Source organism: Phocoena phocoena, chromosome 3, assembly GCF_963924675.1.
Source record: "Phocoena phocoena chromosome 3, mPhoPho1.1, whole genome shotgun sequence".
Classification (NCBI taxonomy): domain Eukaryota; kingdom Metazoa; phylum Chordata; class Mammalia; order Artiodactyla; family Phocoenidae; genus Phocoena; species Phocoena phocoena.
This window is the reverse complement of record NC_089221.1, coordinates 8,991,363-9,007,341: the sequence shown is the minus strand read 5'-3', so window position 1 is coordinate 9,007,341 and position 15,979 is coordinate 8,991,363. Positions and strand designations below refer to the sequence as shown.

The 15,979-nt window shown below is 44.7% G+C and overlaps 1 protein-coding gene across 1 annotated transcript in view; it reads right to left on the bottom strand.

Annotated features, from left to right (window-relative positions):
• ANKRD33B (ankyrin repeat domain 33B) overlaps positions 1-15,979 on the bottom strand; it is an 87,135-nt gene that overhangs the window by 39,539 nt on the left and 31,617 nt on the right. The window contains exon 2 of the mRNA XM_065875329.1: positions 1,135-1,264. Coding sequence (XP_065731401.1) covers positions 1,135-1,264 — 130 coding nt within the window. The remainder of the gene's footprint in view (positions 1-1,134; positions 1,265-15,979) is intronic.

Here is a 15,979-nt window from a genome sequence, read left to right as displayed (position 1 = left end):
ATGTCCGAGTACAATTCCAGAAGAGGAGAGCTGTGCACAGGGCACTTGGCAATGCTGGCATAAGGACCACCTCTGGAGATGAACATCCCAGGACGAAGTTCACCTACCCTTTACAAGGTGCTCTCACTACCAGCCTCCCCTTGTTACACTGATACACTCTCCGCAAGAAGCCCCTGGTTTCCTTTACATCCCCAAGCCAAGTGCAAGGTTACCTCATAAACATGTCCACTTTTATACATTCACGGTCACTAGTGCCTCTTCCACTCATGAGTTCACCAGCATCTCCCAGATCCCGGGAGCACAGGGTGGGGTGCAGTGCTCTGGGGTAGGGGACGTGGAGCTGGCTTTCTGGTGCAACTTCACGTTCAAAGACTTCGGGCAGTTTCAGAGCTAGCTCTGCCCCACGCTGAGTCCTGCACTAGTGCATAAACTGCACTTGGAACAGACAGCAGACCTGACTCCCTACTAGGTCTATTCCTTTTGCTCTCACCTTTGTGCTCTGTCGCCTGTGCTTAGTCATGCTGGCTCTGCACCTTTTGTAAAAGAATGTTGCCTACAGCCTGAAATATACAGGATAGCTCATTCTCCAGGCCCTGACCTTTAAAGGTGTGACACTTTTCCATCCACGTAGAGATAAAAAGTTGCAAAACAGAAAACAACAACTGTCTTGTTGGAGGTTTATAGGAACATTGTGGCCAGACCTGCTCAGACAGCTGCAAGGACAAAGGATTCTGGCAGGAAGAAGTTTCCAACAACCAGCCACACTCCCTCCCCTTTTAGTATAAAAGAAGCCTGAATTCTAACTCACGGAAGACAGTTCTTTGGGACACTAGTCCACCTGCACCGTCCTCTTGGTCTGCTGGTTTTCTGAATAAAGTCACTGTTCCTCACCCTAACACCTCACCTCTGGGTTGACCGGCCTGTCATGCAGAGAGCAGTATGAGCTTGGACTCAGCAACACACTGTCCCAAACACACAGAGAGAATGTCACCCACCTTCAGCCCTTTCCTTGTCCCTCTTAGCAGTAAAGCACGACCTCTGATCAACTACATCCTTCTGCCGTCAATCTCAGGAGCGAGGTCAAGTGCAGCCCCCAGCACCACTGCCTGGGAGGGAAGAGAAGCTGGGTCTTACCTGCCTGTGCAGCTGTGATTAGGGCCGTGTTGCCCTCGCTGTCCTGCCAGTTGACGTCAACGTGGGGGCAGTCTGCTAAGACCACCACAGTATCCACAAAGCCGTGGTAGCAGGCGACAATGAGGCCGGTCTAGAAATGAAGAGGGAAGCAGGTCAGAGGGGAAGAGCAAGCATCACCACCCAACAGCAGCATGCATCCCCTGCCCTGCTGGGCACGACGGGCAGGAGTGAGGTGAGGACCCAGTCCGGGTGCTCAGCACCAGGTTAGAGCAGCTGGCCATGGTCCATTCGCAGGTGTGTGCTGAGCGCTGCGAAGAGCGAGGTGCTATGCTTGGAAATTCAGGGACAAAGACCCCGCCCTCGGGGTGTTCCATTCTAACGGGAGGAAGAGGCATCAACTACAGACCTAAGATGTAAGTGTGCTATAAAGTAGACTGGATCAGGGCAGTTGTGAGCCCCGGGGCCACGCGGCTCAGTCGGGAACAGGTGCTGGGGCGGGCTCGCTGAGATGGGGCGCTGGGCACAGACCAAGGAGGTGGGGGAAGACGCCAAGGGGACCTGGAGGGGGAGGGGCAGGCAGAAGGCCACGCCTGGCTGCCCAGGGACCAGCCTGGAGGCTGGTGACCACAGGTGGCCTCAGTGGCCAGAGCAGGACTGGAGTTTGCTCTGAGCGAGATGGGGAACGTTTGGGGCAGTCCGCTGTCAATAGTTTGCATCAATTCTGGCTGCTGGGTGGAAAACAGACTCTAAGAGTGGGAGCACGGAGACCAGGTGGGGCGGTGGTGACCCCCTTTCCTGGCACACAGCCCCTAAAACCCTCAGAGTTTGCTTTTTGGATGCTAACGAGATGACTCTTGGTGGCTTCAGGATGGGGGCTGGTCTCTAGGAGAGCTTATTAGAAGGTTAGATCTTTAAGCTCCACTGCCCCTCCCACCCCTACTCCTACCTCTGGGGTGGGGAGGAGAGGGTGGAAAACTGAGTCCAAGGACTAATGGCCAATGATGTAATAGCTGAGCAAATCATACCTACTTGATGAAACCCCCATAACATCCTAAACAAGGGGGTTCAGAAAGCTGCTGGGTTGGTGAACATACAGAGGTGCCAGGAGAGAGCATGGAAGCCCCGCACCCCTCCCCCATGCCTGGTCCCGTGCTTCTCTTTCATCTGGCTGTTCCTGAGTTACAGACCTTATAATAAAGCAGCAGCAGGATGTAAAGCACTTTCCCAAGTTCTGTGAGTCGTTCTAGCAAATTACTGAACCCGAGGGGGGGCTGCGGGAAATCCCAGATTTATAGCCAGTCAGGCAGAAGGTGGCCCGTGGGTCCTGTGACTAGCATCTGAGCTGGGGGCAGTCTTGGGCGACTGAGCCCTTAACCCATGGGGTCCTTGCTGACTCTAGATAGTGTCAGAATTTAATTGAATTTTTAGACACCCTGCTGGTGTCGGAGAACTGGTGTGGAAAAACGACATGGATTTGGTGTCAGAGAAAACCCCAACGCTTGACATCAGGAAAAAGAAAACACCACAGGGTGTTTTTTTCTGCAGATGCTGGACAGGCGATGACAGTGGTCATCATGCACCAGGAAGCAGGACGAGAACCCCACGTGCTGGCACCCTGACCACAGATTTCTAGCCTCCAGAACTGTGAGAAATAAATTTCTGTTGTTAAGCTGCCCATTTCACGGTATTTTGTTATAGCATCCCAAGCTGATTAAGTCACCTTGTCACAAAGGATTCGGTGAGATCCTAAAATTCAACCCAGGGTAAGAATTCAAGATCCAGAGTTAATGATCAAGAGACTCTGAGCCCTGCCAGCTGCACCCACCAGCGCTCGGGGACGCAAACCTTAAGTTTAGGGCAATCCCACAGTGGCCCAGCTCTATTTTTACCAGATTTTTAATAAGAATGTAATTGTTCATGGAATGAGGAGAGGGCATGGGCAACCCCTCACGCTTATCTCAATAAGGCTCCCAGTTGCCCGCCCAATATATTAAATGTCAAATAATAGAATTTTTAAAGTTTTAGAGAATACCATTCATTTTTTAACACTGACATACATACTACAGCAAAGTGAACTGTATAATTCTGTGACTATAGTAAAGGCTATCTAATACCTTCCTGCCTGTGCATTCTTTGAAATAGGTCATTCTATCTACAGAATGAAATGTTTCACAATAATTTAATTTTAAGGAGAAACAAGCATGGAGTCAGCCCAGGCAGGCTCTACTTCTAAGTTTTCAGTATCTCTGATAACCAGAGGTCACTGCCACCAACACCTGCATCCTCCCAGCTAACTTGTCAGCTCACTGCTACATACATGGTCCAGAAAACTTGGGATTCCCCGCATCGTAAATGCTGCAGTCTCACTCTGAGTTTCTTTGGATGACAGTATTTCTCGAATATTCTACAATCATTTCCTGACTTATAAATGAGGCATGTTGTACAAAATGTAGCCACTTCCTTTTTATATAATTCCACAAGGAGCTCATAGTTACTACAGAAAACAAATCCAGAAACATATATTAGAAAAAAAATTTTCAGTCCAGACACACAATCTCACACACACACACACACACACACACACACACACACACACACACACTTTTAAAAAAAATTTTAAACCAAAACACAGGATTATTTCCTATATGTTTGTCAGGAATATACAGCAACATCTACCAATAAAAGTAATTCCGTGTCAACATTTCCAGCGGCTGTGGGGTATCATACATATTGCAGAATCTTAGTTATTTAATGGATCCCTATTCTTGGACTCTGAGATTTTTTTCCTGTTTTTCTCTATTATGAGTCAAACCTGCAATGAAAATTCCTAGAGCTGAGGCTGTGTGCATATCATTTCTTATTTTCTCAGAGGACATTCTTAGAAGCTGTATTTCTGGATTAAAGGAAAGAGTTATTCTGAAAGTTTTTTAACACATATTTCAAACTCACCCTACAGAAACATCTCAAAGGACATCTACTTTCACCAATCCTGCCAACCCAACCATTAGTTACGGATTCCAGGGAATTCCCTGGTGGTCCAGTGCACTTTCACTGCTGAGGGCCCAGATTCAATGCCTGGTCAGGGAAATAAGGTCCTGCAAGCCACGTGGTATAGCCAAAAAAAAAAAGGATTCCGGTTAAAAGGAAGACTTCCCTTTGGCAGGTAATAAATAAAGGGATGCTCTCCGGGGCTCCTGAAGTTCCTGGTTCTTTTGGAATCAGCCTCACCTCCACTTCTTCCTATCCCAATCAAAAGGGGATCTGTTCTAGAACCACAGCCCCTTCCAGCCCCTAAGGTAAGCCTTCCCTAAATGTGAAGTAAGCCCCTTCTGATGGTGGCCTTGGAAATCTTAGCATAACCTTAGGTCAGAAATGAAGATTATCAGGAAAAAAACATAGATAATGCAATTTAAGGACTCAGGACAAAATGGTATTGAACACAGAAGTAGTAGCTCTAGTCTCCACAGAGACTTCCATTACTACTAAAAATCATTACCTTTATTACCTATTTTCTGGGAATCTGTTCCAAACGGCTGACATTTCCTTTTTTTTTTTTTTGCGGTACACGGGCCTCTCACTGTTGTGGCCTCTCCCGTTGCGGAGCACAGGCTCCGGATGCGCAGGCTCAGCGCCCATGGCTCACGGGTCCAGCCGCTCCGTGGCATGCGGGACCCTCCCAGACCGGGGCACGAACCCGTGTCCCCTGCATTGGCAGGCGGACTCCCAACCACTGCGTCACCAGGGAAGCCCTGACATTTCCATTTTTAACACTGGTGTTTAGCTATAACTTAAACTCTGTTTTGGCTGGGTCATCTTGGTGCCCCCGACAGGAAGCTGGGAGGGGAGCTACAATCTTTAGCAACCCCTGACCATGGCCTCCCAAGACCATTCAACAAAGGACCTGTCACAAAGGAAAGTACTGTCCACCCGCCGAATCATCAGAAACCCACTAGCACGTGGTTCCCTGAAGCCACAGACAGCTTATTTTTTAAATTACAAACAAAGCATTCATGAGAACAAAATATTATTATTAAGGGAAAAAAAAAGTAAGGTACCTACAAGTGGAAGCCCCCATTTAGAGGTCAGCTAGAAACTCTAGGCCCTCGAAATACAGCCCTAATTTTCAAAGCCTACATACAGTGGAAAAGTCAGAGCAATGATAACAGAATAAACTTGAGATGTTTCTGCTTCAAAATTGTAAGCATTTGTACATGAAAAACCAAAGATAAACAAACCAAAGCCCTATTCCTTGTAGGAAGAAAGGATGATATAACACTAGGATTCAAACAACATCATTTATTACATTAACAGATTAAAGGGGAGGGTGAAGAAAGAAGATCATCTTCTAAGTGTGTTAAACCTCTCAATACACACACACACAGACACACACACTAGCAAATGCACAGAAACATCTGGAAGGATTGCACCAAAATACTGAATTAGCATCCTCTGTAGAAGAAAGGGGAATAGAGGTCTGTTAGTTTTATGTGTACCCAGATATTTGGTCAAACGTTACTCCAGGTGTTTCTGTGACAGTATTTTTGGGATGATATTAACATTTAAATCAGTAGATGCTGACTAAAGCAGATTACCCTCCATGACGTGCGTGGGCCTCATCCACTCAGTTGAAGGCCTGAACTGAAAAAGAATGACACCCCCCCCCGCCCCCGCAACCAGGAAGGAATTCTCCTGGCAGACTGCCCTTGGACTCAAACTACACCTCTCCCCTGGGTCTCCAGCCTGCCAGCCACCCTGCCGATTTTGGACTCGCCCAAGCTTCCACAATTGTGTGAACCAATTCCTTAAAATAAATGTCTCTATCCCCCTATATACAGAGATACAGATATAAATGGACAGCTATGGATAAATCTCACTAACTAGCTGTATCTCTCTAAGAATCAATATATGTATACATGCATCTATCTAACCATGTATATCTCTATATGTCTATAGATACACACCACACAAACACTCTCTACTGGTTCTAGCTCTCTGGTGACCCCTGATTAATACAGGGTAGTTGGGGAAGGAACACTTCAGAGAACTAATTTCACTTTTCACTCCATTTTGGTACCATTAGAATTCTTTAAAGCAAAGCCATATTCGTGAGGAACTTACACGATTTTACTTCACAATGAAAAACAAGAAAGAAAACACGGTGTTTAACAAGAGTCTCATGAGGAAATACAGTTTTATAACAACAACTGTAAACAACTAAAAAAAAGAACCATCTGCGAAGAGGGGAGGGGGGCAGTGGGCAAAAGAAACAGATTGTGACAAACCAGGGGGACACTGCGGCACCCAGATGCACGTACAAACCCCACAGCCATATGGCACAATAACGGAGTAATTCCCCTGACCATACAGAAGAAACAGGACAGTGTCCATTTCCAACTGTAAGGAAAAACTCTACCATTCATTGTACAACTTTTAGGTTCAGAACCGAGAGTACACTCAGCTACTTGAAAATTGATTTCTATGCCTTTCTCCATAATAATACCACCGACGGGGGCAGGGAAAAGTTTATGTGACTTTATGAAAGAACCTGAGAATTCTGGTCTTCTTAAGCTACACTATGTTTCTAAAAGGTGACCATGCGTCACCGCTACTGTGGGCATAATTTGTTGGGTAAAATGTGTTAGCCATTGTTTCAATAATCTCATTTATGATTGACCACCATGACAAGAAAGTAAAATTCCAGGATGAAAATTTGATCTATGTTGGTTACTGCCAGGTCCCCAGCTCTGAGAACATACCCTAGCTGATATATACTTGTTGAATAAATGAACGAGGACTAGAGCTTTGGTAAAGTTTCTTCCTAGATGGTAAGTGGATCTGAACTTTGCACCATCGCATTCAATGGCGAGGGCATGGCCGGGACCCTCTGGGCAGCAGGCACTGCCCAACCCCAGCCTGGCACGTACACTTACGGGCATCACTCCTGCACATTTGGTGGAAGGCAAAAGAGCCCAGCAACTATCACAGTAACAATGCCTGAACTTGCGGACTTTAAATAATTCTCATCGAAACTATCACTCTGTAAACGTGGCTTTGGTGTTATGTATCTCATAAAACATTTTGCAGGGAGTTCCCTGGTGGTCCAGTGGTTAAGGACTCCACGCTTCCACTGCAGGGGACCCCGGTTCCATCCCTGGTCAGGGAACTAAGATTCCCACAGTGCCGCACAGTGCGGCCAAAGAAAACCCAACAAACAAAACAAACAAACCAATAAAAACACTTCTGCAGATGTGTGTGACAGGACGTTTTACTCTGAGGATTGTTTCCGGGTTCCTTGAGACATGTTTACAACTGGGATAGCTGATGAGGTCAAGGGGCTGCTGGGAGGTAGTCAGCAAAGCCCATAATCTCAGGAGGACTGTTGATGAGCCTGAAAATCTGTCAGACGGACATAATAAAACAGCTACTAGGCTGGCCTTCTAGTACTAAGGCTGCAGCAAAGTTTCCCTCTGTTAACTTTAAAGGTGATGCAAATTAATACCGGGACTTAAGAAAAGGATATTCCACTGGGGGATGAAGATGCGAATCCAGCATGAAAATAAATTATACCATCTGATCACGGCAAATACAATGGTACAATTATACCATTTGGTCACAGTAAGAGGGATGAGGTCCCCATGAGGGACTGGATTCCTGGTTCAGCCTTGCTCTGTGATGCAGACACACAGACCAGCGCAAGACTGACTTGGATTTTCCATTCTGAAAGTCTTTTGAAAACACCTTCCGACCATCTAATTAAGCTGTTCTCCCACTGAGATTCTAAAGGGAAGGGGTATCTTATAAAAGCCTTAATAATTCTATTTTCCCATGACATCAGTTCATTATTTCAATGTATTACAGAAAAAATGGTGGGTAATGAGGCTACAAGCCCAGCTCCACAGGCGGAAATCCTTTCCATGGGCCTAACCTCGAATGATCGTGAGAGAGGGCGCCCCCTGTAAGGTGGAGAATCCTAAAACACGCGGCTTGTGAGGAAGCCCACCGTTGCTGCTCTTCAACATCTCACTGAACTATGAAATGGTGTTGTGAAACCCTTCCCGGCTGAGTCAGGGTTGTCGAATGAACCCAACAGCAAAGCCCAAACAGCAGACTTCCCCTCTGCAGTGTCTCCCCAGGCATTCAGATTTGCATGCAATTTACATGCTATGACATCTATTTCCCTTTGAACACACACAAGACTCTTGGAGGTGTGATTTTTAGTATCTTCAGCTGGATTACTCTCTGCACTATGCCATTAGAAGTTCAGAGGGTGAAGGGCATGTCCAGGTCTGGTGCGGAGCGGTTGGGCCTGGGGGTGACCACTTGGCCAGCAGGCAGGTCCCGAGGGGGTCATCGCACTGCAGGGTGTGGCCAAGCACCTCTCAGCAGACAGCTCACAGCGAGGAACCCCACGGAGCGTCCCATGTACACCTTGTGCAGTAAACACTTACCATGGGCTGAGCTGTGCCAGGGCCCATGTCGACACTGGGGAACCAAACAGAACCAGGCACAACACCTAATCACCGGCTGGCACCAGATACTACCGACCCCGCGGCGCACTTCAGCAAGTGCGCAGGCGTGTTCATCGTGGAAAAAAAAAAATCCAATACTGAAAAAAACTAAAACAGAAAGTAATACAACAAACACCCATGTCTCATCGGCTACAGTAACAAAAGCTAATATTTTGTCATAATTTCTTCAAACTTCTGTCCAAAGTCAACATTCCAGAAGTAATTCCCTTATGTACCTTTCTCCCCAGAAGCAACCACTATTTGGTGCTGATGGGTTAACCTTCCTGATTTTGCTTTTGATTTTTTACTCTGCATGCATACACCTATACACAATACATAAAACGTAAAGTACTATTTTGTATTTTAAGTATTTATGGAAAATAGTATTTCCACGTACATGTGAGCCTGCAACTTGAATTATTCAGTGCTGGATGGGTGATCTTTCCACATCGTGACTAGTATAGTACCTCCAGAGGTGGGTCCCTCACTAGTCATTTATCCCTTAAACTTACGGACACTTAAGTTGCTTCCAAATTCCCCCAATTGTAAATATGGAGCCCTGGAATGAAAACTTTGATCTGTATCTCCTGATGCACCTAGGCTAGGGCAACCTTGGAATCCGTGCCTAGGTCAGAGTTTCTGGACCACAGAACTATTTTCCTTTGGGGGCCTTTGATAGCTCTTGAGTTTGAGTGGCGGTCCCCTGTAACGTGAGACGTTTAGCTGCATCCCTGGCCTCTACTCACTAAAGGCCAGTAGTATCCCTCACTCTCATTTATGACGACCAAAAATGTCTCCAGACATTGCCAAATGTCCCCTGGGGGGCAAAATCGCCTCTCTGGTGAGAACCCCTGTGATAAGTGGACTAGCTGTGGGTAGAACATGTACCAAAATGCTCTCCAAAGTGACTGCAACTACCTAAACGCCCCCTTCAGTGTGTGAAAGTTACAATTCTCTTCTTTCTCATCAATACCCAGTACTGTGAGTAAACAGCGACTTTTCAACCTTCACCAACTGCATGCGTATACGTTGTTATTGTGTTTTTGACTTGCATTCTCCTGACTAGCAGTCAGATTGCAGATCTAATCAATATGTGTATTGGCCATCTTCAGTGAATAATTTATGTCCTCTGCCCAATTCCTATTGGCTTCTTTTTCTTATTGATCAGCCTGAGTTCTTTATATATTTGCGGTCAGCACTAACCAACAGAAATATAACGGGAACCACAAATGTAAGCCACATAGTTAAAACTTTCTGGTGGCCATGTTAAGAAAAGTAAAAAGAAATGGGTGAAATTTATTTTAATAATGTAATATTTTATTTAACCCAACATGGCCAAAATATTATGATTTTAACATGTAATCGACATTACAATTTTTCATGAGACATTAATGAAACAATAGGTCCTAAGAAGATGCCCTAAGACGTGCTTAAATTGCCAGGAATAGGTTTTTGTCGCCTAGAAAGGGGCAAAGGGAACTGCTGTGGAGAGTTGTTGCCTCAATAATGTCAAGCTATAAATAATAAATGAACTCAGAGTCTAGCAGCAAAATAAATAGCGGGAAGCTCACCACCTCGTGTGTTCTGCTGTCCTGAGTAAGCCTTAGGATCCTTCCAAAATGTCATTATGGACATTCTCCATTCTCTTTTCACCTGTGCTATTGTTGGCATGTAGAGGGTGCATACCCACCCAAGTATGTGATGGGCCAGGAAGGAGCCGGTGAAGGCACGCAACAAAAACTAGATACACAACAAAAACACAAGGACAACTGGTTGTGGTCATAACTAACTGTTCCCACATTATCTACTCCTCCCGCCACGTGGTAGAATTGCGTTTATCACTCCTTTTGGACCTCCGACTGGACTCTCTGATCGGCTGGTGAAATGCAAGCAAAATGGCATGTGTCAGTTCCAGGCACAAGTTTTAAGGAACAGTGCAGGACCTGACACGTTCCCTTTTCTTTTTCTGCCTTGACTCTCCCTGAAGCTGAGAGCCAGAATGTCTCAGGAGCCTTGGTGTGTGCAGGCACAGAGCCCAGAGCCCCACCATCACCTCCAGCCAACCTTCAAGAGCGTGAATGAACAAGAAGCAGGATTTGGTTATTTTAAACGCCAGAGATTTGGGGCTGTATGTTATCACAGTTAACATACCCTATCCAAACATAACTTATTATATAATATGCATAGTAGTGTACATTTATAAATATGTCAATAGTTACTCTTTATTTTTTCCTTGGAAAGAACTGTTCTTTAAGATTATGTCTTTGCTACTTGATTGGGCATAAAACTTACTTTCCTTTGTAAAAATGACAGGGATAGGAACTTTAGGGTTATCTTTTTAATTTCCCTCTTAGCTTGAAAAATAAAAATTTGGTAACCATGTCATGCCACATATTCCAAAAACATCTTACACGAGGCCAGTCCACCAACCGGGGAACCACTGTTCCATGGGTACCATTTAGTGCCTGAGCGTGGTGCCACCCAGGGCTTCTGAACTAAGTCCCTATGGTTGGGTTCTCCCCAGAGCCATCCCTTGTCCCTACCCCTACCTCAGTTTCCTTGCCTCCAAGCCTCTGCAGGTCGTGCAGGCACCTCTGCCTGGGGTGCCCTTCCTCCCACCCTCCAGCCCCCATCACCCAGCCTGCCTGTCGCACGTCCGATTCTCCTCCACATCTTGGTTCACCCCTTTTCTACCCATCTTCTGATGCTCTCATTGGGCTTTCCTGCACACTCCATTCCTCACTGGGAAGTAAGCTCCAAGTGGAGAAAGACCACATCTTTTTAACTTTTCCCCAGTGCCCCATGTCTGCAAGACACTCAATAAGCATTTACTGAATGAATGAAACGCCCCTGAGATGTGTCAGAACCTCCCACCTCGAGCAAGTACTCAACTTACTCTCAACCGAGGTGCTGACACACGATGACATGAGCTCCGGGCTTTTTATCTTACTTCCACCTTCAAGTAAGGAAATGACCTGAGGTCCCAAGAAAACCTCAAAGAAGACAGTTGCCTTTAGTGTGGTAAGTATCGCTCTAAGCTGGTGCTTTTGATTTGGGACTGAATAATAATAGGCATGAAAACAACAGCTACATTCAAAGAAAATGAAAGCCGTTGGAAGGATTCATTTTAGGGACATCAAAAGTACATCAAGGGATCTGTACCTGCAAAAGCCTGAAAACAACCCAAATATACTATACATGGAGATGACGGGCTAATGAAACACACACTCTATGTGGCACTATGTCACCCCCAATAGGAATGAGGCTAAAATTCATGAGCTGATGTGGAAAGATCTTCACAGGGTAGCATTAAGTAAAAATAATAATAACCACAGGTCAGAACAGTGTACATTCAGCCTTTCGTATCCACGGGTTCCACATCCTTGGATTCAACCAACTGCGGATGGAAAATATTTGGGAAAAAATTCCAGAAAGTTCCAAAAGGAAAACCTGAATTGCTGTGTTCTGGCAACTATTTACATAGCATTTACGTTGACTTAGATATTATACATAATCTAGAGATGATTTAAAGTATATAGGAGGGGGACTTCCCTGGTGGGGCAGTGGTTAAGAATCCGCCTGCCAATGCAGGGGACACGGGTTCGAGCCCTGGTCCAGGAAGATCCCACATGCCGCGGAGCAACTAAGCCCGTGCGCCACAATTACTGAGCCTGTGCTCTAGAGCCCGCGAGCCTCAACTACTGAGCCCGTGTGCCACAACTACTGGAGCCCAGGTGGCTAGAGCCCGTGCTCCACAACAAGAGAAGCCACCACAGTGAGAAGCCCGCGTGCCACAATGAAGAGTAGCCCCCGGTCGCTGCAACTAGAGAAAGCCCGCGCTCAGCAACGATGACCCAACGCAGCCATAAGTAAATTAATTAATTAAAAAAAAATAAAGTACATAGGAGGATTGTGTAGGTTCTATGCAAATACTACATGATTTCATATAAGGGACTTGAGCATCCATGGATTTTGGTATGGGGGGGGCGGTCCTGAAACCAGTACCCCTCGGATACCAAGGGACAACTGTGTATGATATGACCTCTTTTAGTGTGAACTTCTAAAATGTGTGCATGGCTCTTGCAATGGCACTGTTCATAAAAGATCTTTTATTTTTCTGAAAGAGGATATAAGAAATTTAACTGGCCACCTTCAATCCACAAACTGTGAGAGAGGAGCCTTCAAAGTTGTATTATGTATTTGGGATCTGTTTCAACGTCCTTTCGAGGCACTCACTTATTTTCATTATACAAATAAAGTAATATTGGCAGTGAGGTTACAGGGGATATTTAATTTTTATTCATGCTTTCCTACTTTAAATAAAGAGATGCCTAATAAACTGTTTTAAATAAAGAAATAAACATTACTAAAGATAAAACATATACAATTCTATCAGCAGAATTCTTTCAGCAGCAGGGCTTATCTTTAGATTAGAAGTAGAATAAATTCAAGGTTGTCATAATTCAAAATAATTTCCCTATGGATTAAATTTTGCATAAAATGTGAATTTTACTATCACTAGATTTATAATCTTAGATTGTTAGTGATTTTAGGAAACTACTTTGTTCAACTATAGTCTCTTTTCAAATCCAGTTTTTTATACACACACACACCCACACACACACACACACACACACACACACACATCTCCAAATACTTCTAATTCTAATTCATTTATATACTCCTAATGCAAAGGGTATATATCTCAGAAGATTGTCTAATTTTCCCAATAATGACTGTGAGTTTCAGATAGTCCCCTTACAAGTATTCAGTGCTGGAAAACCACACCTGTTAACTAACAGCTGACCTGAAGGCAGGTCAATTGTCATCAATAATAACACGTTCCTCTCACCATTTATTTACTTAATCTTTTTGAAGTCAGCCTTGGAATTTTTACAATGGATACACAAAGCTCAACAGAGACCATTGAAGAGAGAGAACAGTTGGAAGAGCAAAATGTAGAAAACCAAATGGAGCAGAAACCACCCTCCCCGATGAGAACGAGCTCCACGGGGTGTGCTGCCCTAGCACCTATCCACACACCAGCGGCCTGGTCTTCCAACCCTAGTCAAGCCTTCAGCTCATACAGCCCCAGCCAACATCTGACAGCAACCTCACGTAGAGACCTTGGGTCAAAACTGCCCAGCCAAGCTGCCCCTGAACTCCTGAGCCTCGGGAACTGTGAGTGAAAATAAATGCTAATTGTTCTTTTAAGCCACTATATTTGGGGGTGATGCCATGCCGCATTAGATAAGTTAATACAAACACCAACAAGTCCCAAGGATAGACTATCCAAAATCCAGTCACAGTCTTCTGAAGCCCACAGGTACTGAGACAAGTTATTTATTTATTTATTTATTTAACATCTTTACTGGAGTATAATTGCTTTACAATGGTGTGTTAGTTTCTGCTGTATAACAAAGTGAATCAGTTATACATATACATATGTTCCCATATGTCTTCCTTCCTGCGTCTCCCTCCCTCCCACCCCTCCAGGTGGTCACAAAGCACCGAGCTGATCTCCTTGTGCTATGCGGCTGCTTCCCACTAGCTATCTGTTTTACGTTTGGTAGTGTATATATGTCCATGCCACTGTCTCACTTTGTCCCAGCTTACCCTGCCCCCTCCCCATATCCTCAAGTCCATTCTCTAGCTGGTCTGCGACAATTTATGTTAATAAATTCATCCTGAGAACTGGATCCTTGGATTCAGGTTGAATATAAGCTTATATAAAGAAATACATAATTAAATAAAATGTACTAGTATTTCATTAATACTCAGCCATTGAAGAGCTACTACTAGATATTATGCTAGTTACAAGAGAGATATAATTAATGCTACAAAGCAGCTAAGGAAACTTTCCTTTTGGGCTTAAATCAAGACTCATTACATTCTCAGAAGATGTGAGAACAATGCTATTTTTTCCTTCTTTCAAAAATGTTCTCCTTTTGAAATTTAAAAAAGTTAAAGAACATGTTTTTATTATATAATCTTATATGTTATCAAACATTAGTAAAAATGAGGTATATAAAGAATCTGAGTCATGAGGAAAGGCTTAACTTAAAAAATGAAAAATATATATACTTAAACTAGCCTGCAAAATTCTGCATCAACAATGCATGAAAAAAAAAAAACTAGCAAGAAATGCACCAAGATTTCAGTAGAGATTGATTCTGGCTGATGACATATAGGTGACATCTTTTTCTTTATACTTTTCTGTAGTAAAAAGTCCCATTTTTCCTGTCATGAACTTACTTCTATTCAATAATCAGAAAATTTTAAATTTTCAAGGAAGCAAAGTTCTGATAAAGCTTCGCAATCTCCTGCTCGCAGTAAATGGCAAGTTCACAGGCTGGGAGGAAACAGTACAAACAAGAGGAAGCTTCTTATCCCCTTCCGGAAAGAAATGGGGAGGGTTTAAATAAGTTGACCGTCCAGCAAGCAATCAATAAATGAAAAACAAATTGGACGTTTCAGGATCTGTAGATTATGATCAGCTTTATGAATTTCTTACAAAAACCCTCCATAAAGTTTCAGGAAAGAAATCCAAGTTGTCTATTCTGTTGGCCTCAAAGAATTGAAACCCTTGTTGATGTTGAACTTACTCCAAGTGCTTCTCACCCCAAAGCTCCCATCCAGCTGCTCTGCCGTAGACTCTCAGACAACGGTACGTTCTACTCGTGATAATAAAACTCTACAACTGTTTTTTCAAGGCCACTTCTTCCTCAGATATTAGGTCTGTAATGCACAGGTACTGGGTTGGGTCACACAGAAGGTGGCATCACTTAGTACAATCCAATCCAATCGATGGAGGATAAACAACCTGGGTAATTATTCCCCCAAACCATCTACCTACTGTGTTCTGATTGGTTCGGGGCCGACCCTGGCCACTCAAAGTGGGGGTTGCTGGACCAGCAGTAAGCAGCATCGCCTGGGAGCTTGTTAGGAATGCAGACCCTTGGGCCCCAGCCCAGACCTAGTGAATCAGAGCCTACATTTTCACAAGCCCACAGCTGGTCTATAGGACATAAAGTATGAGGGCCCCTGGGGCACAGGCTGGGGCTCTCCGATGGACGGTGATGGTTGCTATCACCACGCCTGGGAGCCTAGGGTACAGACTTCTCGGGCACATCTTCCGGGATCTCAGAAACAGAGCTCAGCTTGCTTTTCCTGTTAATTTTAGTTTTGATTGGTTTTCCTTTTCACGGGGAGGTGTGTCCACTTTCTTGTCATGCCCAGTTCCTGTCATACATGTATCAGATTTTCACCTGGTCCTGGCCCAGGTGCCAAAAGTACCCTCTCAAATGCCCCATGAGCGGTCTTGTTTGCCACCTGTT